Raw genomic sequence first — 23,897 nt, 5'->3', positions numbered from 1 at the left:
AGAAATCTTAGAGACATTTCTGTTCCTTCTCCCTATTATCGGTTCAGTCAAATGCCATGTCTCTTTAAATATTTCTTAGGCCTAGAGGCCTGGGTGGCTCAGAGGGTTGGGACCCAACTTTGATTGTGGCCCAGGTCATGATCTTGGGCTTGAGGGATTGAGCCCCAGGTCAAGCTCAATGAGCTCAGTGCATAGTCTGCTTGAGAGTCTCTCTCCCTCTCCCTCTGCTTGCCCCCATGCTCATACGCAATCTCTAAATAAATAAATAAAGTATTTAAAAAAATATTCCTCAGATCCTGCCATTGTAGTGGACATACTTCAAACTTAACTAATTAAACAAATAAACTCTTAAAAAAAATTCTCAGACCTTGCCATTTTAGTGGACATACTTTATGCTAATTTCCCAGTCATCTTTTACCTAGATTATTGAAACAGCCTCCTTCTGTTAATCTCTCCTCATCTATACTGACATCAGAGATATTTTTTCTTATATCAAGAACATAATGTTATAATGAAACACCTCACTAACTTAGAAAAACATTTTTTTAAAAGATTTATTTATTTATTTGAGGGGGAGGAGTCAAGATGGCGGAGAAGTAGCAGGCTGAGACTACTTCAGGTAGCAGGAATCAGCTAGATAGCTTATCAAAAGATTGCAAACACCTACAAATCCAACGGGAGATCGAAGAGAAGAAGAACAGCAATTCTAGAAACAGAAAATCAACCACTTTCTGAAAGGCAGGACTGGTGGAGAAGTGAATCCAAAGCGACGGGAGGATAGACCGCTGGGGGAGGGGCCGGATTCTGGCAAGCGGCAGAGCAACGGAGCACAAAATCGGGACTTTTAAAAGTCTGTTCCGCTGGGGCGCCTGGGTGGCTCAGTGGGTTAAAGCCTCTGCCTTCGGCACAGGTCATGGTCCCAGTGTCCTGGGATCGAGCCCCACATCGGGCTCTCTGCTCAGCGGGGAACCTGCCTCCTCCTCTCTCTCTCTGCCTGCCTCTCTGCCTACTTGTGATCTCTATCTGTCAAATAAATAAATAAAATCTTTAAAAAAAAAAAAAAAGTCTGTTCCGCTGAGGGACATCGCTCCAGAGGCTTAACTGGGGTGAAGCCCACGCAGGGTCAGCGTGACCTCAGGTCCCACAGGGTCACAGAAGGATCGGGGGTGTCTGAGTGTTGCAGAGCTTACAGGTCTTAGAACGGGGAAGCCGGCTACAGAGACAGAGCTGAGGAGTGAGCTCTAAGCTTGGGGTTACCTTGAACCGGTTGCAGGCTCGGTCAGCTTGGAGCAAGGCCGGAGGCCAGGTGATGGGAGTAATTGGGCGCTGTTCTATGAGGGCAAACTGAGGAGTGGGGCCCCGGGCTCTCGGCTCCTCCGGGCCGGAGACCGGGAGGCCGCCATCTTCACTCCCGTCCTCCGGAATTCTACGGAAAGCACTCAGGGAACAAAAGCTCCCGAAAGCAAAGCCGAGCGGATTACTCAGCCCCGCCCCGGGTAAGGTGGGTGTAACTCCGCCTGGGGCAAAGACGCTTGAGAATCACTACAACAGCCCCCTCCCCCAGAAGATCAACAAGAAACCCAGCCAGGACCAAGTTCACCTACCAAGGAGTGAAGTTTCAATACCAAGGAGAGCATCGGAATTCCAGAGGAGGAAAAAGCAAAGCACGGAACTCATGGCTTTCTCCCCATGATTCTTTAGCCTTGCAGTTAATTTAATTTTTTTTCTTTTTCAATTTTTTTTCTCTTCTTCTGCTAAATTTTTTTAACTTTTACCATTTTCTTTTTTTAACGTTTTCTTAACTAGTTTATCTAATATATATATATTTTCCCTTTTTATATTTTTTCTTTATTGGTTTTCTTTTTTTAATTGTTTCTTTTTTTTTTTTTTTTCTTCTTCTTTCTGAACATCTTTTTATCCCCTTTCTCCCCCCTCACGATTTGGGATCTCTTCTGATTTGGCTAAAGAATATTTTCCTGGGGTTGTTGCCACGCTTTTAGTATTTTACTTGCTCCTTCATATACTCTTATCTGGACAAAATGACAAGACAGAAAAATTCACCACAAAAAAAAAGAACAAGAGGCAGTACCGAAGGTTAGGGACCTAATCAATAGAGACATTGGTAATATGTCAGATCTAGAGTTCAGAATGACAATTCTCAAGGTTCTAGCCAGGCTTGAAAAAGGCATGGAAGATATTAGAGAAACCCTCTCGGGAGATATAAAAGCCCTTTCTGGAGAAATAAAAGAACTAAAATCTAACCAAGTTGAAATCAAAAAAGCTATTAATGAGGTGCAATCAAAACTGGAGGCTCTCACTGCTAGGATAAATGAGGCAGAAGAAAGAATTAGTGATATAGAAGACCAAATGATAGAGAATAAAGAAGCTGAGCAAAAGAGGGACAAACAGCTACTGGACCACGAGGGGAGAATTTGAGAGATAAGTGACACCATAAGATGAAACAACATTAGAATAATTGGGATTCCAGAAGAAGAAGAAAGAGAGAGGGGAGCAGAAGGTATATTGGAGAGAATTATTGGAAAGAATTTCCCCAATATGGCAAAGGGAACAAGCATCAAAATCCAGGAGGTTCAGAGAACCCCCCTCAAAATCAGTAAGAATAGGTCCACACCCCATCACCTAATAGTAAAATTTACAAGTCTTAGTGACAAAGAGAAAATCCTGAAAGCAGCCCGGGAAAAGAAGTCTGTAATGTACAATGATAAAAATATTAGATTGGCAGCAGATTTATCCACAGAGACCTGGCAGGCCAGAAAGAGCTGGCATGATATATTCAGAGCACTAAACGAGAAAAACATGCAGCCAAGAATACTATATCCAGCTAGGCTATCATTGAAAATAGAAGGAGAGATTAAAAGCTTCCAGGACAAACAAAAAGTGAAAGAATTTGCAAACACCAAACCAGCTCTACAGGAAATATTGAAAGGGGTCCTCTAAGCAAAGAGAGACCCCAGAAGTAGTAGATCAGAAAGGAACAGAAACAAAATACAATAACAGTCACCTTACAGGCAATACAATGGCACTAAATTCTTAGCTCTCAATAGTTACCCTGAATGTTAATCGGCTAAATGCCCCAATCAAAAGACACAGGGTATCAGAATGGATAAAAAAAACAAAACCCATCTATATGTTGCCTACAAGAAACTCATTTTAAACCCGAAGACACCTCCAGATTTAAAGTGAGGGGGTGGAAAAGAATTCACCATGCTAAAGGACATCAGAAGAAAGCAGGAGTGGCAATCCTTATATCAGATCAATTAGATTTTAAGCCAAAGACTATAATAAGAGATGAGGAAGGACACTATATCATACTCAAAGGATCTGTCCAACAAGAAGATCTAACAATTTTAAATATCTATGCCCCTAACGTGGGAGCAGCCAACTATATAAACCAATTAATAACAAAATCAAAGAAACACATCGACAAGAATACAATAATAGTAGGGGATTTTAACACTCCCCTCACTGAAATGGACAGATCATCCAAGCAAAAGATCAACAAGGAAATAAAGGCCTTGAATGACACACTGGACCAGATGGACATCACAGATATATTCAGAACGTTTCATCCCAAAGCAACAGAATACACATTCTTCTCTAGTGCACATGGAACATTCTCCAGAATAGATCACATCCTCGGTCCTAAATCAGGTCTCAACCGGTATCAAAAGATTGGGATCACTCCCTGCATATTTTCAGACCACAATGCTCTGAAGCTAGAACTCAATCACAAGAGGAAATTTGGAAAGAACCCAAATACATGGAGACTAAACAGCATCCTTCTAAAGAATGAATGGGTCAACCTGGAAATTAAAGAAGAATTGAAAAAATTCATGGAAACAAATGATAATGAAAACACAATGGTTCAAAATCTGTGGGACACAACAAAGGCAGTGCTGAGAGGAAAATATATAGCGGTACAAGCCTTTCTCAAGAAACAAGAAAGGTCTCAGGTACACAACCTAACCCTACACCTAAAGGAGCTGGAGAAAGAACAAGAAAGAAAGCCTAAACCCAGCAGGAGAAGAGAAATCATAAAGATCAGAGCAGAAATCAATGAAATAGAAACCAAAAAAACAATAGAACAAATCAACGAAACTAGGAGCTGGTTTTTTGAAAGAGTTAATAAGATTGATAAACCCCTGGCTAGACTTATCAAAAAGAAAAGAGAGAGGACCCAAATAAATAAAATCATGAATGAAAGAGGAGAGATCACAACGAACACCAAAGAAATACAGACAATTGTAAGAACATACTATGAGCAACTCTACGCCAACAAATTTGACAATCTGGAAGAAATGGATGCATTCCTAGAGACATATACACTACCACAACTGAACCAGGAAGAAATAGAAAGCCTTAACAGACCCATAACCAGTAAGGAGATTGAAACAGTCATCAAAAATCTCCAAACAGACAAAAGCCCAGAGCCGGACGGCTTCCCGGGGGAATTCTACCAAACATTTAAAGAAGAACTAATTCCTATTCTCCTGAAACTGTTCCAAAAAATAGAAATGGAAGGAAAACTTCCAAACTCATTTTATGAGGCCAGCATCACCTTGATCCCAAAACCAGACAAGGATCCCATCAAAAAAGAGAACTACAGACCAATATCCTTGATGAACACAGATGCAAAAATTCTTACCAAAATACTAGCCAATAGGATTCAACAGTACATTAAAAGGATATTCAACATGACCAAGTGGGATTTATTCCAGGGCTGCAAGGTTGGTTCAACATCCGCAAATCAATCAATGTGATACAACACATTAATAAAAGAAAGAACAAGAACCATATGATACTTTCTATAGATGCTGAAAAAGCATTTGACAAAGACAGCATCCCTTCCTGATCAAAACTCTTCAAAGTGTAGGGATAGAGGGCACATACCTCAATATTATCAAAGCCATCTATGAAAAACCCACCGCAAATATCATTCTCAATGGAGAAAAACTGAAAGCTTTTCCGCTAAGGTCAGGAACACGGCAGGGATGTCCGTTATCACCACTGCTATTCAACATAGTACTAGAAGTCCTCGCCTCAGCAATCAGACAACAAAAGGAAATTAAAGGCATCCAAATCGGCAAAGAAGAAGTCAAACTATCAGTCTTCACAGATGATATGATACTATATGTGGAAAACCGAAAAGACTTCACTCCAAAACTGCTAGAACTTGTACAGGAATTCAGTAATGTGTCAGGATATAAAATCAATGCACAGAAATCAGTTGCATTTCTCTACACCAACAACAAGACAGAAGAAAGAGAAATTAAGGAGTCAATCCCATTTACAATTGCACCCAAAACTATAAGATTCCTAGGAATAAACCTAACCAAAGAGACTAAGAATCTATACACAGAAAACTATAAAGTATTCATGAAAGAAATTGAGGAAGACACAAAGAAATGGAAAAATGTTCCATGCTCCTGGATTGGAAGAATAAATACTGTGAAAATGTCTATGCTACCTAAAGCAATCTACACATTTAATGCAATTCCTATCAAAGTACCATCCATTTTTTTCAAAGAAATGAACAAATAATCCTAAAATTTATATGGAACCAGAAAAGACCTCGAATAGCCAAAGGAATATTGATAAAGAAAGCCAAAGTTGGTGGCATCACAATTCCGGACTTCAAGCTCCATTACAAAGCTGTCATCATCAAGACAGCATGGTACTGGCACAAAAACAGACACATAGATCAATGGAACAGAATAGAGAGCCCAGAAATAGACCCTCAACTCTATGGTCAACTCATCTTCGACAAAGCAGGAAAGAATGTCCAATGGAAAAAAGACAGCCTCTTCAATAAATGGTGTTGGGAAAATTGGACAGCCACATGCAGAAAAATGAAATTGGATCATTTCCTTACACCACACACGAAAATAGACTCAAAATGGATGAAGGACCTCAATGGGAGAAAGGAATCCTTCAAAATCCTTGAGGAGAACACAGGCAGCAACCTCTTCGACCTCAGCCGCAGCAACATCTTCCTAGGAACATCGCCAAAGGCAAGGGAAGCAAGGGCAAAGATGAACTACTGGGATTTTATCAAGATCAAAAGCTTTTGCACAGCAAAGGAAACAGTTAACAAAACGAAAAGACAACTGAGAGAATGGGAGAAGATATTTGCAAATGATATATCAGATAAAGGGCTAGTATCCAAAATCTATAAAGAACTTAGCAAACTCAACACCCAAAGAACAAAGAATCCAATCAAGAAATGGGCAGAAGACATGAACAGACATTTCTGCAAAGAAGACATCCAGATGGCCAACAGACACATGAAAAAGTGCTCCACATCACTCGGCATCAGGGAAATACAAATCAAAACCACAATGAGATATCACCTCAAACCAGTCAGAATGGCTAAAATTAACAAGTCAGGAAATGACAGATGCTGGCGAGGATACGGAGAAAGGGGAACCCTCCTACACTGTTGGTGGGAATGCAAGCTGGTGCAACCACTCTGGAAAACAGCATGGAGGTTCCTCAAAATGTTGAAAATAGAACTACCCTATGACCCAGCAATTGCACTGCTGGGTATTTACCCTAAAGATACAAACATAGTGATCCGAAGGGGCACGTGCACCCGAATGTTTATAGCAGCAATGTCTACAATAGCCAAACTATGGAAAGAACCTAGAAGTCCATCAACAGACGAATGGATAAAGAAGATGTGGTATATATACACAATGGAATACTATGCAGCCATCAAAGGAAATGAAATCTTGCCATTTGCGACAACGTGGATGGAACTAGAGGGTATCATGCTTAGCGAAATAAGTCAATCGGAGAAAGATAACTATCATATGATCTCCCTGATATGAGGGAGAGGAGATGCAACATGGGGGGTTAAGGGGGTCGGAGAAGAGTAAATGAAACAAGATGGAATTGGGAGGGAGACAAACCATAAGTGACTCTTAATCTCACAAAACAAACTGAGGGTTGATGGAGGGAGGGGGTTGGGGGGGTTGGGGTTATGGACATTGGGCAGGGTATGTGCTATGGTGAGTGCTGTGAAGTGTGTAAACCTAGCGATTCACAGACGTGTACCCCTTGGGATAAAAATATATTATATGTTTATAAAAAATAAAATTTATAAAAAAAAATAAAAAATAAAATAAAATAAAATAAAATCTTAAAAAAAAAAAGATTTATTTATTTATTTGAGAGAGAGAGAGGTGAGTGAGGGGCAGCACGAGAGGAAGTGAGAAACTAATCAGACTTCATGCTGAATGCAGAGCCCCACCTAGGGCTCCATCTGAGGACCCTGAGATCACAACCTGAGCCAAAATCAAAAGCTGGTCACTTAACCAACTGTGCCACCCACGTGCCCCTAGAAAAAGAATTTTTAAAAAATTAAAATATTTCATGACCTCTTTTCCCCCCTAGGGTAAAATGCAAATGTCTTTCCACGTGATAGAGAATCCTTCCCAATCTGCCTCATAACGTCTTGTCAGTCTCTTCCTCTAGAACTGCTCTCACTTTCCTGTGCTCCCAACACATTTCCTTAAAAATGTCACAACTTTGGGGCCCCTGGGTGGCTCAGTGGGTTAAATAGCCTCTGCCTTCAGCTCAGGTCATGGTCCCAGGGTCCTGGGATCGAGCCCCGCATCGGGCTCTTTGCTCGGCGGGGAGTCTGCTTCCTCCTCTCTCTCTGCCTGCCTCTCTGCCTACTTGTGATCTCTGTCTGTCAAATAAATAAATAAATCTTTAAAAAAAAAATGTTACAACTTTCACAGATCCGTTTTGGTTCATTCTGCTTCCATTTCGTGGATTTCATTGTCCTCCCTGCTTCCTTTTTGTCTTGAAAAAGGAGGCTGCATCCTTCAGAACGTAGGTTGTCCCCTTTACTTTTTGTTACTTAGAAACCACTGTATGAGTTCCTACTATGTGCCAAGCATAGACCAGTGGCTGGAGGAGAAAGGGAAATATGCAGATAGTGTCTCACAGGTGTAAATACCCGAGGCAAGCACAGGGGCCATTTGGAGAACAGACACATGTTCTCTCCTTCTCCACAGTGCATAGACACGGAACTGAAGATAAAGCTGAACCTTCGAACATTGGTAGAAACCCACCGGAGGAGGAAATAGCATCTATAGAAAACATGCTTATAGAAGGCAGACTAATGACTTCTATTGTATCAAGTGATTAATACTACTGGAGGTATTAGAAAATATCCTGCATCACTTAACTCTTAAAAAAATAACCTTAGAATATTTGGTATTTATAAAAATAAAAAAGAAAACATGTCCATGTCACATCAGCTTTGAACATTAAAATACATTTTGAAAATAATAAGTATTTCTTTAAAAGTGGAAAGAGAAATTCTGTAGATTACGGAAAAATAAATGTTACTTTTAATTTTTGTTTTGTATGACTAGTTATTTTAAAAGAATCTTTAAACAGATGGCATCAATTTAAAGTAATTTTAATTTATATATTTTTAAAACCAAATGATCATATTAATACTAAAAAGACTTTAAAAATGAAATATAAAATATCACTTTGAAAGGAAATAAATCTGTCACTATGCCTTAGGTTAAGATAAATTAATTTATTTTTAAAAAGCTAGGAGAAGAAGAAAATTATAATTAAAAAGTAATGGTTATCTGCTAATCTCTGAATCTAAGTTGGCTTTCAATTAGTCCTCCACTAGTTGAATCATTATCTATCCCTATTTCATAGTTTGTTTACAAATATTTCTCAGAAGAGTATTTCATATTTTAGGTTATAAATAAGATTTCCTCTTTCTGTTATCAGATTCCTTGTACACTATGCCCCCTCCCCACTTTTTAAATAGGAACTACCTTATAAAATATATATTTATAACTATCTGTGATTGAATTGTCTTCATCAAAAATAATGAATAGGGTTTCTTTTCCTTTAAATAATAATGATGATCATTGTAATAATAATCAACTCACCTCTAACAGGAGGTCTTTCTAGCTCAGAGTCAAGGTGAATTGGTGGAGAGATGTAGGACACCTGCCCATGATGCGCCTGCCCTGTGGACCCAAAAATAAATGTTAAACAGACATTACAGTTATGTCTCTTTACACTTTTTTGTTTGTTTTTAATGATGCAATATTATCTGTCTTCACACTGAATTAATTTTCATTATATCACGTCGACAAATCTATTCAAACACAGGAGCATTATGCATTATTCAAACATCAAGCAATTAAATCAGTCCTTCTTAAACTATTTTTTTATTATTAAATTACACATTTATTGTGGAATGACACTTTTAAAAATACAGTGAAAATGATTTACAAGAAAGATAAAATGGAAAGAAAAAAGACATAAACAACACAAGTCCACATTTTTTACTGTCAGGTTAAACCGAAAAGTAGTCTCTCAATTTGCAGTGTTTCTAAACACTTATTCTCAATTTATACACTTATTTTCATTGTCCCAGACCAGTAATATGCAGTCTGCAGACTGTCATCAATGTCAAATAACACACAAGTAGCAGTTACTTAGATAACTTTATAACTCTGGGTAATTTTTTTTTAGTTTTTAGAATTTATTTCTATTATTTGAATAGAAAGCTACTCCTACCTGCTTAGTGTATTTTATGGAAGAACAATAACTAGCCAGGATATAAAAAGTAGGTAGATGAATTCATTTTCTATTCCTTGCAAACCATGCTACCAGCTCACACACTATTTGTAACAGAATTTCTGTTTTATGAGTTAAGGTGTTGATTTGGAGGCCAAGACGCTGCTTGGAAAAACTGCTAGGTTAACAACAAACAAAAATATTTCTTATGTTCAAAGTAGCTGTGCTTTGTATACTGATGATTCAGTAAGCAATTAGAATTTCGAGACAAGAAGGCATAGTCACAGAGTCAGTTCAATTTCTAAAGCTACTTTTTAAAACTATTTCTTAAAAAAAGGTTTGGGTAGAAGCAGAGGACTCACCAATTTCTTTCTACAATGGGAATATGCAGTTATATTTTACACATTTACTATAGCAATTTACAGGGTTGTTAATCTCTTTTCCTAAACAAGGAAAGTTAATGATACATAGATTATGATAACAGCTAGAGTAACCTTCGCGTTTCAAGTAATATTCGACTTGTAATAAACTCTGCTGATTCCTCTTATGAGGCACATTTCAAATAATTAATATGGCTCCCTGTTGATAGTAGCTGCTGTTGCTCCCAGCATTTTTCTAGCTAACAGCAGACACAGTGGAGACGTTGTAATATACAGAGCCCCTCATAATGGTAACTAAGAATATTGTGCATTCACTGGCCATGTTTCAATGGAACACCAAAAGCACTATTATAAAAGAAGTAAGACAGTGAGTGTGCACTTGTAGCAGTCCAGTGTAATGCAGCTTATTAAAAACTTTAGATTATCTTAATTATGAAAACGCCTAATGTTTATCTATGTTACATACTTGATTGCAAAATCATTTTTTTGTTTTCAAGGTCCTATATTATTACCAATGAACTGGTTTGAAACGCTACCGATTACATAAATGAAAATAAAAATCTTCGACTTTATATTGGTTCAGAATAATCTTGGCACATAAATATCGAGTTCACGTCTAATCAAGGATCATGACTTTTACCACATATAATAATTAACATGCATTCGTGCATACATGGTCTCCATTTAGACAACCATGTCATTATGGGGATTGAAAGGTAGGTACTATGCCAATATACTCATATTTTTAAATCAAAGAAACAAGCAGAGGAGACTGTAACTTGCTCAAGCACGTGCAGCTAGTAAATAGCAAGGCCAGGGGCATTTTGACTCCAAATGTGAAGTGTTTTTAAGTATATCAGAATATTTTTCTCAAAGAAGATCTCCATATACTAACCCTGGGAGGGGGAAAGTGTATGGATTTTAGTGATTAAACTCTGACAAGTAACTGCTTGTGGAACTGTCACCCCTACATTTGGCTTGAAGTAAAAAGAACCTTTAAATGTCACATTTGCCTCTGTTCTTGGGATAATCACGTAACTTCAAGAGTGCTCAGTGGGGATACTTTAGGGAGCATGAGATCACAGTATGTATGTCCCTAAGGGGGACTGGAGATAATCCAAGAGGCGGCAGAGTGGCATGAGGATATTGACAGTCAAGTGCTGAACTTGGTTTGTCAAAATGTCTGTTCTCCCTCCAGTGAGAACTCCAGCAAACTGCAGGATGAGGGGTGGCCGGGAGGGCTCCTGTAACAGGAGTTGACAGACTCTCAGCCTTAGAGAATGGCAGAAATGCAGTGACATATTTCAATTTGCTGAGATTTCCGATCCACAGAATAAAAACTAGAAATCATGGAGGCTGCTGTTGATTAACTACATTAATCAAATACATTAAAAAAAAAGTCAGCTTCACTTTAGATCAGTGGTACTCACACATTTGTCTCCACAAAAACACATAAGATATAATAAGACCTAATCTGTGGTTAACTAAGGCAATGAATCTCAGGGAGATAATCGTTCTTCATCAGGGAGAGCATTATAGAACATAGAGAGTTATAGTTTGAAGAAAACCCCAGTGACTATCAAATATCCAACCCCCTCATTAATAATTACGGCAAGATAATAGTAATAATAACAAGCTGTGGCTAAAACCATAAATAACTTCCATGTATAATTCCTCTAGACATTGTGATGTATAATATGCATCCCAAAATGCGATCAGTTCAAAAAGAGCTTAGGAAGATACAAAGTGTGGCAAATGCATACGTTTTTATTTTATTTTTAAATTTTTATATATTTTTAAAGCTTCTTGAGAAAGAGAGTTGGTGGGGGGAGGGGCAGAGAGAGAAGGAGAGAAGAATCTCCAGCAGATTCCTCGCTGAGCGTGAAGCCTTAAGCAGGGCTCTTATCTATCTCATGACCCTGAGATTGCTACCTGAGCCAAAATACAAGAGACTAAAGCTCAATGGACTGAACCACCAAACACATACTGTTTTCAAAGATTTGACTAGAATACTTTTAGATAGGGAACATACCTGCTCTCTCATTTATCCCTTTCTTTACCTTGCTCTCCTGTCTTACACTAGCCTTTCCTGGTCCTTATAACATAGGTTTTATATACCGAAGTATGAAATGTGCAGCTCCATTTTTTCCCCTTACTTTTCCAAGTTAAAAAGATACAGATTTGTTTATTTATTTCTCCTGAATTTTATTTTCCTTTTTACTGGATTTTCTTTTTTTTTTCTCTTCTTTCTTTTTTTTTTTTTTTTAAGATTTTATTTATTTATTTGAGAGAGAGAGCAAGAAAGAGAACAGAGTGAGAGAGAGAAAGTATGAGGTGGGGGGAAGGACAGAGGGAGAAGCAGACTCTCCGCTGAGCAGGAAGCCTGATGTGGGGCTCGATCCTAGGACCCTGGGGTCATGACCAAGTTAAACGCAGGCACTTAAGTGACTGAGCCACCCAGATGCCAAATGTCATACTGACATTTTGATTAGAATCACATTAATTCTTTAAATTAATTTGGAAGATAAGCATTTAAAATATTTTGTCTTCATTTTCTTTTAAATGGATCTCTTGTTTGTTGTTAAATAAGTTGGAATAAGTTAATTTTTTAAATTGTTTATATTTTGGTTATAAGAATATTTCATTATTTATGTATTCTATTTTCCCTATTTAAATGAAATTTTAAAACTCTCTTGATAACTTTCATTGAACTTTTTTGATGGTTATTGTTGGAATTATTAGTTACCGACTTTCTCTCTCTTAGGTCCTTAGAGCTAAATACAATGACTGATACTAAAGTTTAGCTATTTTCTGTGATCTTTCTTTTTTTTTTTTAAAGATTTTATTTATTTATTTGACAGAGAGAGACACAGCAAGAGTGGGAACACAAGCAGGAGGAGTGGGAGAGGGATAAGTGGGCTTCCCCACAGAGCGGGGAGCCTGATGTGGGACTCGATCCTAGGACCCTGGGATCATGACCCGGGCCGAAGGCAGACAGACGCTTAACAACTGAGACACCCAAGCACCCCTGTGATGTTTATTTCTTATATGAAATATATTCCCAAGTTAAGAGTCATCTATATGCTCTTTTATTTAATTATTTTGTGCTGTAGAATTTAAATTTTAAAAATTGATTTTATAGGACATGAAATTTAGAGGACAGAATTTCCTGCTGATGTGATTCACCTGTCAATTTACCTTGAGTTCCTACAAAGTATTTACCAGAGGAATAAACAACACTGAATGACGGGTTTCATAAAAGAATTAAAAGAGAGAAAGAAAAATGCTTCATGGTTTATTGCTAAAGGTTTATTATTAAGGAGTCAAGGAAAACAATGGTAGCTGGGTAGCTTACAAGATTTCATTCATTTTAGTCTAGGGAAAATGATAACATTTGTGTGAAGATGTATTTAACTGATAAATTGATGCAACAAATCTATATTAATATATAATTTGCATACCGAAAAATTCACCCATTTAAAACAGAGTGTTTTCAGTATATTCACAGAGTTGTGCAACCAGCATCATCATCAATTTGAGACCATTTTCATGGCTACAAAAAGAAAGCCCAAGCCCGTTATCAGCTTCTCTTCATTTCCTCCCAACTCATCCCTGTCTTAGGCAACCACTCATTTACTCTCCATCTGTATATATCTGCCTATTCTGAACATTTCATATAAATGAATTACACAAATACGTGGTCTTTTGCGATCAGCATTCTTCATTCAATATGGGTTTTCAAGGTTCACCCATGTGGTGGAATAAATCAGCCCTTCATTCCTTTTTGTTGTCAAATAATATTCCATTATATAGACATTCTACGTTTATATAATCATTCAGCAGGTCATGGACATTTGGGATCATTTCCACTTTTCCATTATTATGAATAATACTTTTATGAACCTATGTGCACAAAATTTTATGTGGATATGTTTGCGTTTTTCTTGAATATATATATACCGAGGAGTGGAATTGGTGAGTCATATAGTAAATCTGTATGTAAATTTTTTAAGTCCCATTTCTGAAGGGGCTGTACTCTTCTACTTCTCATTAGTAATGCATGAGGGTTCCAATAGCAAGGAAACGTTTTTCAGGGTATTTTTTCTATTTTTTTTTAATGTATTTGTTTATTTGTTTATAGGTGGCAGTGTAGTTAAGTCGGAGCTGATTGTACTTAATATTAAGATAATTGTAAAACCTGGGAAGACAATAATCTCCCCAAGTGGATATAGAAAGATAAAACAATATTTGAATCAGAAGTTGTATAGTTCACACACATTGTGAAAGTAAGGGAAAAAATGACCCAGCCTAAAAAAAAAAAAAAAGGGAGCAGCTTACATCAAACACTGAAACATTGTAAAATGAAAATGTGTGGACTATCCAGTGTCAGGTATGCCAAAGATATAGAAATTTTAAGGGTGGTAGTCAATAGAATTCTGCCCTACAGCAAAAACCCAAAGACTATTCGGTATTCTGGAAAATACATTATGAAATGTATTATGTATTATATAATAATTATGTGTTATATGTATTATAAATGTATTATGAAATGTATTATGAAATGAAAATACATTACTTCCATCTCTTCTTTAATTTTCATCTAATTTCTATTTTATTGAAGAACCCTGCACAGTTTCTATTAAAGGTAAAATACAGGAAAGACTTGACTAGCATTAGATACAAGAAATTTTTTTTTTTCTTTCCACTGTCAATACTTTACCTGCACAAGAGAGCACAGAAATACTTTGGAAACACAGAATTTGGAGGGAGAAAGGCATTTGATAGCATATAGTCCCCAATCCACATTTTAGAATGAGGAAACACATCTTGAGAAATTTGTGACTGTCAAAAGTCAAATCAAGGTGGTAGTTGTCAAGTTGGATATCAGGGACAGTAAGAAAGGGGATGCTTTACAACTAGCCAGCAGAAAACTAACACATCCTCATTGTCTCTTAACTCTGAAGACTTCTTTTGTAGGCCATAATTTTCAAAGTGTGTGGGACCTAATCTTTCAGGTGTGTTGAGAGGTTAAAAGGCTTGAGAACTATTTATTTATGAAATACATACGTTTTTCCCCCATAAGGCTATGACTAAAAAGTAAAGGCAGTTTGTCATAACAGATAATATCATGCCCTGGGAACAGAACTATATGCGTTGATATCTGGACCCCACCACTTTCTAACCATACAACCATTAGTCATATAGCTAATTAGCCAGTAGCCATCAAGTTGTTTAACTTCTATGTGCTTCAATTTCCTCATTTGTATAATGGAGATTATAGTAACACTTATCTCATAGGGGTGTATTGAAGGTTAAATGAACTTATGCATATATAGTAATTAGAACTGTACTTGTTACACAGTAAAGTACTTAGAATTTTTAGTTATTATTATTATTATTATAATTATTGCAATTTCATTATTTAATTCACTGATTCATCAACCTGTATTAGTTGAGTACCTAATACTCGACAAGTACCTTTCAAGCTACTTGGCATATATCACACAATAAAATAAATAATAATGTGCAATCTTATGTAAGGGGAGACAGACTGTAAGAAATTAACAAAATCAATAGGTCAATAATATTGCATGTACAAGATGAGAAGGGCAACAGAAATAAATTAAAACAGGCTAAAGGAGATCAGGAGTGGAAGGGCAGGTTGCAATTTTAAACAGGATGATCAGGGAAAGCCTCATATCATTTCCATGAATAGCATTTGAAGATTCAAGAGAAGACAAGAGATAGTAGCTGACTTTGATAGGAAACTAAAAAGATTAAAGTACAGATAAGAGTACAAATCTACTTTTAATAATTAAGAATGAAAGAACTGAATGTGCTGTATCAGATGCTTTTTCCTCATGCATTTATTTCACATTTTACACATATTCATAGACATATGAATGCCATTACCAATGACCAATGAGTAAAAGAAGACAGAAATAAAATGAGATAATCAGGAAATGAACACAACTTTCCTCCTAAAGCAAAAACATATTTACTACTCTAAAGTCCCCATTGGTTTCTCCAGTTACACCATCTTTCAGTTCAAATTTCTCTCATTTTCTATATAGTGCTGTAAACAAGTTTAATAGTTTATGGCCCTCTAGGCAGATTTCATGCCTTTCTTTTGTTTGTTTGCTTTAAACTTTCAACTGCTGATCTTGATTATTTCCTCTGGAGGTATGACATTTCTTTTCCTTAAAAACAATAAAATGGATTTCATATTTTTGCTTCTGGGGTTTTAAATAATTTTATCATTTTCCTTTTACAACATTTAGGATGATAGTAAGTTATCTCTCTGAACCTCATTTTCCTACTTCAATAATGACTTCATGTTGAATGTGGGAACCTATACTAAACTACATATAAGAATGGCATATGGGGGGTGCCTGGGTGGCTCAGAGGGTTAAAGCCTCTGCCTTCGGCTCAGGTCATGATCCTGGGGTCCTGGAATCGAGCCCCACATCGGGCTCTCTCCTTGGTGGGGAGCCTGCTTCCTCCTCTCTCTCTCTGCCTGCCTCTCTGCCTACTTGTGATCTCTCTCTGTCGAATAAATAAATAAAATCTTAAAAAAAAAAAAGAATGGCATATGGAATTTTTCTAAGTTTTTCAAATACTCTGAAAGCAGCTAAGCCTCTTTTCTCAGAGGGAAAAAAATTAAAGATTTTATTTATTTATTTGACAGAGAGGTCACAAGCAGGCAGAGAGGCAGGCAGAGAGAGAGGAGGAAGCAGGCTCCCTGCTGAGCAGAGAGCCCGATGCGGGGCTCGATCCCAGGACTCTGAGATCATGACCTGAGCCGAAGGCAGCGGCTTAACCCACTGAGCCACCCAGGTGCCCTCAGAGGGAAAAAAATTAAAGTTTAATTTCTTGTTGAAAATAATCTCAGCTACTGATAAAAAAAAATATCAGAGGTCAATATGTTGTTTGTGCTGTTGGAAAACTGGGTGTGCCTAGCATTATAACATCTTTCTTTTTTGTCTTCAAATCCCAGTCTGGCTATAACCATCTGGCATTTATAAAGTCAGCTTTCAGGTAAAGATGTAAACACCAATTGAAAGTAATCATCAAAGAAAAGAGCTGTAAAGTTGCCAATTTGATACTTATCTTTTCACTCTGGCTTCCTTTTCCCCTTTCATATTATTACTCATACTAATTTTCAGTGAATTTAGTCAAATATGAGGTAGCAAAGAAACAACTACATGTTTGACTTATTGAAGATAAAAGTCATTGATGGAGGCACAAAGGTCACACTGATGGCCTTTTCTCCAGTGGATATTACTAGCACGCAGAAAATGGAGTATTTTGAAGCAGAAGTAACTTTCCTGTTTGTGTGTATATGTGTGCATTTCATTCAGCAAATAATTTTTCCGTATTCACTCCCTTTAGTGGCCAATCTTCACAATACCAAATAAACAAGATAAGATGCTCCCTCCACAAAGAGATTCCAGTTTAGATGCAAGATTAAACAACCACAGTGAAGAATAATATATATTTTGACAGTGATGAGAGAGAAAAGAATGACAATAGCATCTAACTGAACCGAGGGAAGAAAAGTACCTAGAGAAAACAAGTGGTAGTCTAGGAAAAGCCAATGGCGGCAATGGGGAAACAGAAGGAACATTACGAGTGGATGTTTATAGGTCATATGACTTAAAGGGATAGGAGGCAGGGAACCACAGGTAGAAGGCAGACAAAGAAAAAGATGATTAAAAAAATAAAAAAAAACTTTCAGAAATGTACTCCCCCCACCAAAGGGGCACCTCAGTAGCCCAGTAGGTTAAGTGTGGACTCCTGGTTTTGGCTCAGTTCATGATCTCAGCCTCATGAGACTCTGAGCTCAGTGTGGAGCTTGCTTGAGATTCTCTTTCCTTCTCCCTATTCTCCTCCCACTCATTCTCTCCCGCTCTCAAATAAATAAGAAAATGAAAAGAAAAGAAATGTACTCCCCCAAAAGAATAAATAATTCACGCCTATTACCCAGCTTTAACAACGGTCAAGTCAGGGCCTATATTGTCTCATCTCTCTCCTTCAGTGTCCTCTAAGTCTAAACGCAGAATGTTTTGAAGCAAATTCTAGACAATATAATTTCACTTGTACATTATTGGAGTGTGTATCGATGAAATATAAGGGCTTTAAAAAAACCTGTAATATCATTATGATACCTAAATATTAAGAAGCAATATCATAAAAAAAAATTTTAATGTCAAATTCCGAAAAGCAATTGTCTGCAAGAAATCAACAAGTCTTAAAGAAATGAATTCTGTTAGCCTGCAAAACATCCCATTCGTTCTGGTGTGGAAATTGTGTGGGACTGAGGAATGCTTTATACTTATGATGAATTTCAGGTACTCACAGATATAAAGGGGAATGTATTTTAGAAAGTCAGACAAATACACTTCTCTCTTGCCCAAGCATGAAAAAACGATTTGGTAGTTAAATGACAAACACTGAATTCTGGAGGCACCACTTCAAAAATTATTCCATGAAGTCTCAAAAACCTATTGTAACAAGCATTACAACAACAAACTAAAAAAAGAAAAAGAAAAAGAAAATCAGGGCATTTATCTTCTCTTAATTTCTACTTTTTTATAATCCTCTAAAAATAAACAGGAATGAACACGCTAAAAAAAAAGAAGATCATGTTAATAAAAATAGTTATTTTCTAAGAGCCTAATACTAAGAGAAGCACTACGTGAGGTAAATATTGTTTCCTATTTTTAAAGTGTGAAATCTAAAGCTCAGTAAGGTTAAATGTATTTTCAAAGGTTACACAATAGTGTGTGTGGGAATCAGGTTTCAAAGCCGGAGACCATGTTCTTACTCTATAGCTCACTACCTTCACATCCTATAAATATACCAACGGGGGTGGAGAGAGAAGGCAAATATACTATAATTTCTGAAACGTTAGAAATTTTTAGTTCCCTATTTTCAGACTACCAAAAATTAAGTGTTTCTATTACTAAAGGGCTAAATCATAGAATAGTCAGGATTATAAAATTACTTTTCTCAGACAATGAGTAAAACATTACATTCTACTTAACAGGAGGGACTTAATATTCTACTTAACAAATAGCCCTCTCCTGGCTTTTTTTTTTTTTTTTTTTTAATGGATGCCTTGAAAAAGGGTTAGGGTTCAATAAAACAGATCTCTTTGAATCACTGTGATTTCCAAAACCTGGAAAAAAGATTTGAAGCAGACTTCAACCCCCTTCCCTCCAAAATACTCACACACAACTTTTCTATCCTTTCCTAATTTTTATCACCATTGTACTGAGCTCATGTTCACATATAGTAGAGTAAGAAGAAAATCTTTTACTATCCAAGCACTTAATATTCAGGTCTACAAAATTAAGGGTATGAGTGTTCAGGGTGGGAAGCTGTGACAAGCTAGATTAGAAAACTCAGATTTTGAGTAATATAGGCAAACCTCATCAGCAGAACTGTGATGTTAGCAGGAACTCAGGGATCAATAATTCCAGCTGGTTGATTAATGAAGGACATACAAAAGACTGTCTGTTCCTAAGCCTGCTTCACTGCCAGAACAATTCTGATTTAATTGAGTATCTGAATTAAAGTTACCTCTGATATGTTGCTTACAACCTGTATTGGGTAGAGTAATGGTCCCCCAAAGATGCCCACTCCCTAAATCTCAGAATCTACGACTGTTACATTATGTGGCAGAAGTGATTTTGCAGATATGATTAAGGTTGAGATGGGAGATTATCCTAGCTAACTGTGTTAGTTCTTGAAAGTAGAAAAGGGAGGCAGAGGATTAAGAATGATACAATGGAAGAAAGACAGGTCAAGCCATGGAAGACTTAGAAGAGGATGTGGACCAGAACAAAGGAATGATGGTTTCTTCTAGAAGCTTAAGCAGACAAGGATGTTTCCCAGAGTCTACAGAAAGAACTGATTTTAGCCTGGTGAGACCTGTGTTTAAATTTGTTCTAGAAAAATGTTAAGATAATAAATTTGTTAAAGATTCAAAGTTTGTAGTAATTTGTTCCAATGTACAACTTCAGAACTGGTATTTAACTCTAAAAAATCCTATTATTCAATGTACTAATTATTTGAATAGATATTATATGTACATGATAGATATTCAACAAAATGGTAGCATCTAACCTACCTAACTACTCCCCATAGGCGAAATCTCTTTACAGTACTTTGTATATCTTTCTGGAGTTATTCTCTACCTTTATCACACACACACACACACACACACACACACACACACACACACACACTCACACACACAATGATCATATAAATACTTATTTGAATCGTTGCCCCTGTTAAAGCACACTGATGTTTTGCATTTTTGTCAAGCTTGATCTAAAACGTATTTTAAAGGTTCAACTGTTTAACCACAATTTGCTAATGCATATAGAGCCCTACACTGCATTAAGAATGCACCAATGGCATAGAGTACATGACATTTTTTTAATAAGAAATAGAACATTTTATAAGGCAATATAGTAACGTGATGACTGCAACTAAATTATAAGCATAAAACACAACTGATAATGATGAGATGGTTAATCAGACAAAACAAAAAATCAAAGTGATGGAATGGCTTCTTTAGAACCTAACCTAACTGCTATAATTTACAGAGGAGGAAACAGGCTGCCATAAGATACAGGACACAACTAACGTCATTCTCTATTTAAGGGCGAGGTTGATATAGGATAATAGTCACACAACTCAGCTCTGGGTTCTGTCCTCTATACTATACTGTCTCTTTATCCATTTTTTTCTTTCTTTTTTTTTTTAAATTAATACTTTTTTTTTAACACTACAGTTTAAAATTCACAGCAAAATTAAGAGGAAGGTACAGTGATTTGGCATATATCCCCAGCCTCCCTGTACACATAGCCATCATCAGCATCCCCCTTAAGATTGATACATTTGTTACACCGATGAACTCACACTGACAGGTCATCTTTGCCCAAAGTCCATAGCTTACATTAGAGTTCATTTTTAGTGTTGTACATCCTATGGGTTTGCACGAATGAGTAATGACATATGTCCATCAATATGGTCTCTTTCAGAGTATTTTCACTGCCCTAAAAATGCTGTGCTACACCCATTCATCCCTCCTCCTCCTCCTTCCTTCATCTTTTTGCTTTTACAATAGTAAAGAGCGAAAATGTAGAAACTTGCTGGGCTAACAAAATGGGGCTAGGAATGCTGCAAATATGAAAATAGAATTTTATATAAAATAAGTCAATCCACTATTTTGAAATTATCTAGGTCATAGATTTACTGTGAGAATCTTATAAATATCTGTGTGACTGAGACTAGATATTCAATAAATGCTTATTATTTCTTTTTTGTCTCTAAGGAAGACAAAAGTAACCTTGATAACCAAGAAATAAAATCTTGTTGGATCACTCAGGAAAGGCTGGTGAAGGGATGAGGGATACGCAGAAGGAGGAGTTGGCACTTGGTAAGACTGAAGTCGTTTGTTATGTTTACTCTCCTAATTCTCTTGTAATATTTAGAAATATGATTCACCGTATTACAAAGTGTTACTGAAGAGAGAAAAAGATGAGGTGCTTCTGTGGTATTTTACATATGGTAAAATTTACATTAAAGGGCACAATCTACGAATTTCTCGAACCTATATTTTTACTTATATTCAATTTACGTATCAAACCATTTCAAAAGAAGATACCAATTATTTTCTCTTTTTCAATATGCAGCCTAGATATCAAATTCCGGGAAAACAAAAAAAGTGAAATAGGTTACAGATTCATTTTCTTTGTTATGAAAATTTATATGATGGTTAAAATGTGTGTTCTCCAGAAATTGTATCCTACATGGAGAAATGTAAATGGTAAGCATGTGTGTACACATATAATTCTATTTATATTCACATACATATGCACAAATGCCTTGGCCACGATCAAACTATTCTAGGATTTCTTAGACTTGTTTTAACATCTGCTATAATTTTGTGAAACTGAAACATCCTTTCAGTTTTCTGATCTGCTTTAATTGGAAGAGTCATCTAAATGTACACATTTAGTGAAGACTTTGTAGAGGACAATTCAGGTATAAAATTCTATGACACGGCCACCTGGGAGGTTCAGTCAGTTAAGTAACTGGCTCTTGATTTCAGCTCTGGTCATGATGTCTGGGTCCTGAGACTGAGCCCTGAGTTCGGATCTGCTCTCAGTGGAGACTGCTTGAGATTCTCTCCTTCCCTCTCCCTCCGCCCCTCCCTCTGCTCATGCTCTCTTTCTCTCTAAAAATAAATAAATAAGTACAATCTTAAAAACAAACAAAACAAAATAACAACAACAACAACAACAACAAAAACCTCTATGAGGATTGGAGGCATATGAGGTACAGTTTCTATGTCTTCTCTGTCACCCTGGGACCCACTCAAATGTTTTGGACATTGTAAGAATCCAGTGTATTCCTGGTGAAATGTCACATTAATGATATGAAAGAAATTAAGATGACTATTAAAGTTGCTATACTTCAAATCACACACAAAGCAAAGAGTAAATCTCTGGGAAATTTTCTTTCAAAACTGGAGACAAATTCACAGTGCAACCAATTTTGTTTAATTGAGAAATGTTACAAGTTTGACAAATACATTAACTCTCTCAGCCAGTTCATTTATTTATTTATTTTATTTTTAAAGATTCTTTATTTATTTATTTGAGAGAGAGAGAGAGAGAGATCACAAGCAGGCAGAGAGGCAGGCAGAGAGGGGGGAATCAGGCTCCCCACTGAGCACAGAGCCAACATGGGGCTTGATCCCAGGACCCTGAGACCATAACCCAAGCCGAAAGCAGAGACTCAACCCACTGAGCCACTCAGGCGCCCCAGCCGGTTCGTTCCTAACAGAAAACATTCATGGCAGTTTTTGAAAAGATCTTTGCCAAAGGAGACGCATACTGATTCCCCAAATATAGATTTTGGTTCAGGGTATTTATGTAAAGTAGATCTTTTAGGAAATACTCTTTTATCAAGCATTTAAAGAAGAGTTGATATCTATTCTACAAAACATCCACTAATATACTTTCATTGATTTTATTTTCCCCAACAAAATTATTAAGTAGTTGGCAATGATGTCATTATGATAAACTGGGAAAAACCTGGATAAACTGACACCATATTTCAATTATTTATCTGTATTTAAGAGAACTGAGAATAGTTGATGCTATTAAAGGAAAGACTGAATTTCTGTATTCAGGAGGAAGGGTTATGGTGCCTGAAAAGTGATATTAAAATCACTTCAAAGGAAAACTAGCAGGTGAAAATTTGCTTCTAGAACCACTGAAGCAAGCAGCAAGAGAAAAAGTACAGACCAGGGTATTTACAACAAAGAAATTTGTTCCCTAGAGTACAGAGCTGGGAAGCTGGCCTGCTGTGTTTATGTTTTTAAAGTTCTGCTTCAAAGACTATCCCAGCATGCTAGGAAAAACATAAAATGTTAAATTTTCCTGTCCTCCCTGCTGATAGATCAGAAAACATCAAGTAACACTAACTCAAAAAGAGGAATGGTAACACATGCTAAAGGTACGTGAAACAAGGCTCATAGGTGGATAGCAACAAAATGGTAACACTTCCTCTGTAGACACCACCCCCCCCACTCCACCCCCCCCCCTCCCCCCCCCCCCCCCCCCCCCCGCTCAAGGAAGGGTCCGAGATAGAAAGAGTAGCAGCAGCCTGGATTTGACGGAATAACTGTTATAAATGGAGACGTATGATGATACAGATCTCAGATGAAAGCTGCTCACCAAAGGCTACTCTCAAATGATGTCCAGCAGGCATTTTCCTCTTAGTTCCTAAGTCAGTAAAACTTAGAGAAGGCAAATTTATGGGAGGATTAGAATGAGTTGAGGCAGGGGGAGCGCCTGGGTGGCTCAGTGGTTAAAGTCGGGCTCTCTGCCCCACGGGGAGCCT

The 23,897-nt window shown here is 37.1% G+C and overlaps 1 protein-coding gene across 14 annotated transcripts in view; it reads right to left on the bottom strand.

Moving 5' to 3' along the window:
* The window catches only part of ADGRL3 (adhesion G protein-coupled receptor L3), an 846,536-nt gene that overhangs the window by 256,494 nt on the left and 566,145 nt on the right, over positions 1–23,897 (bottom strand). For all 14 annotated transcript variants that reach the window (XM_047719410.1, XM_047719413.1, XM_047719415.1 and 11 more), the window contains one exon: positions 8,952–9,032. In XM_047719410.1, coding sequence (XP_047575366.1) covers positions 8,952–9,032 — 81 coding nt within the window. The remainder of the gene's footprint in view (positions 1–8,951; positions 9,033–23,897) is intronic.

This window comes from Lutra lutra, chromosome 2 (assembly GCF_902655055.1).
Source record: "Lutra lutra chromosome 2, mLutLut1.2, whole genome shotgun sequence".
Taxonomy (NCBI): Eukaryota; Metazoa; Chordata; class Mammalia; order Carnivora; family Mustelidae; genus Lutra; species Lutra lutra.
The sequence above is the reverse complement of the archived record's forward strand: the minus strand, read 5'-3'. Positions and strand labels throughout refer to the sequence as shown.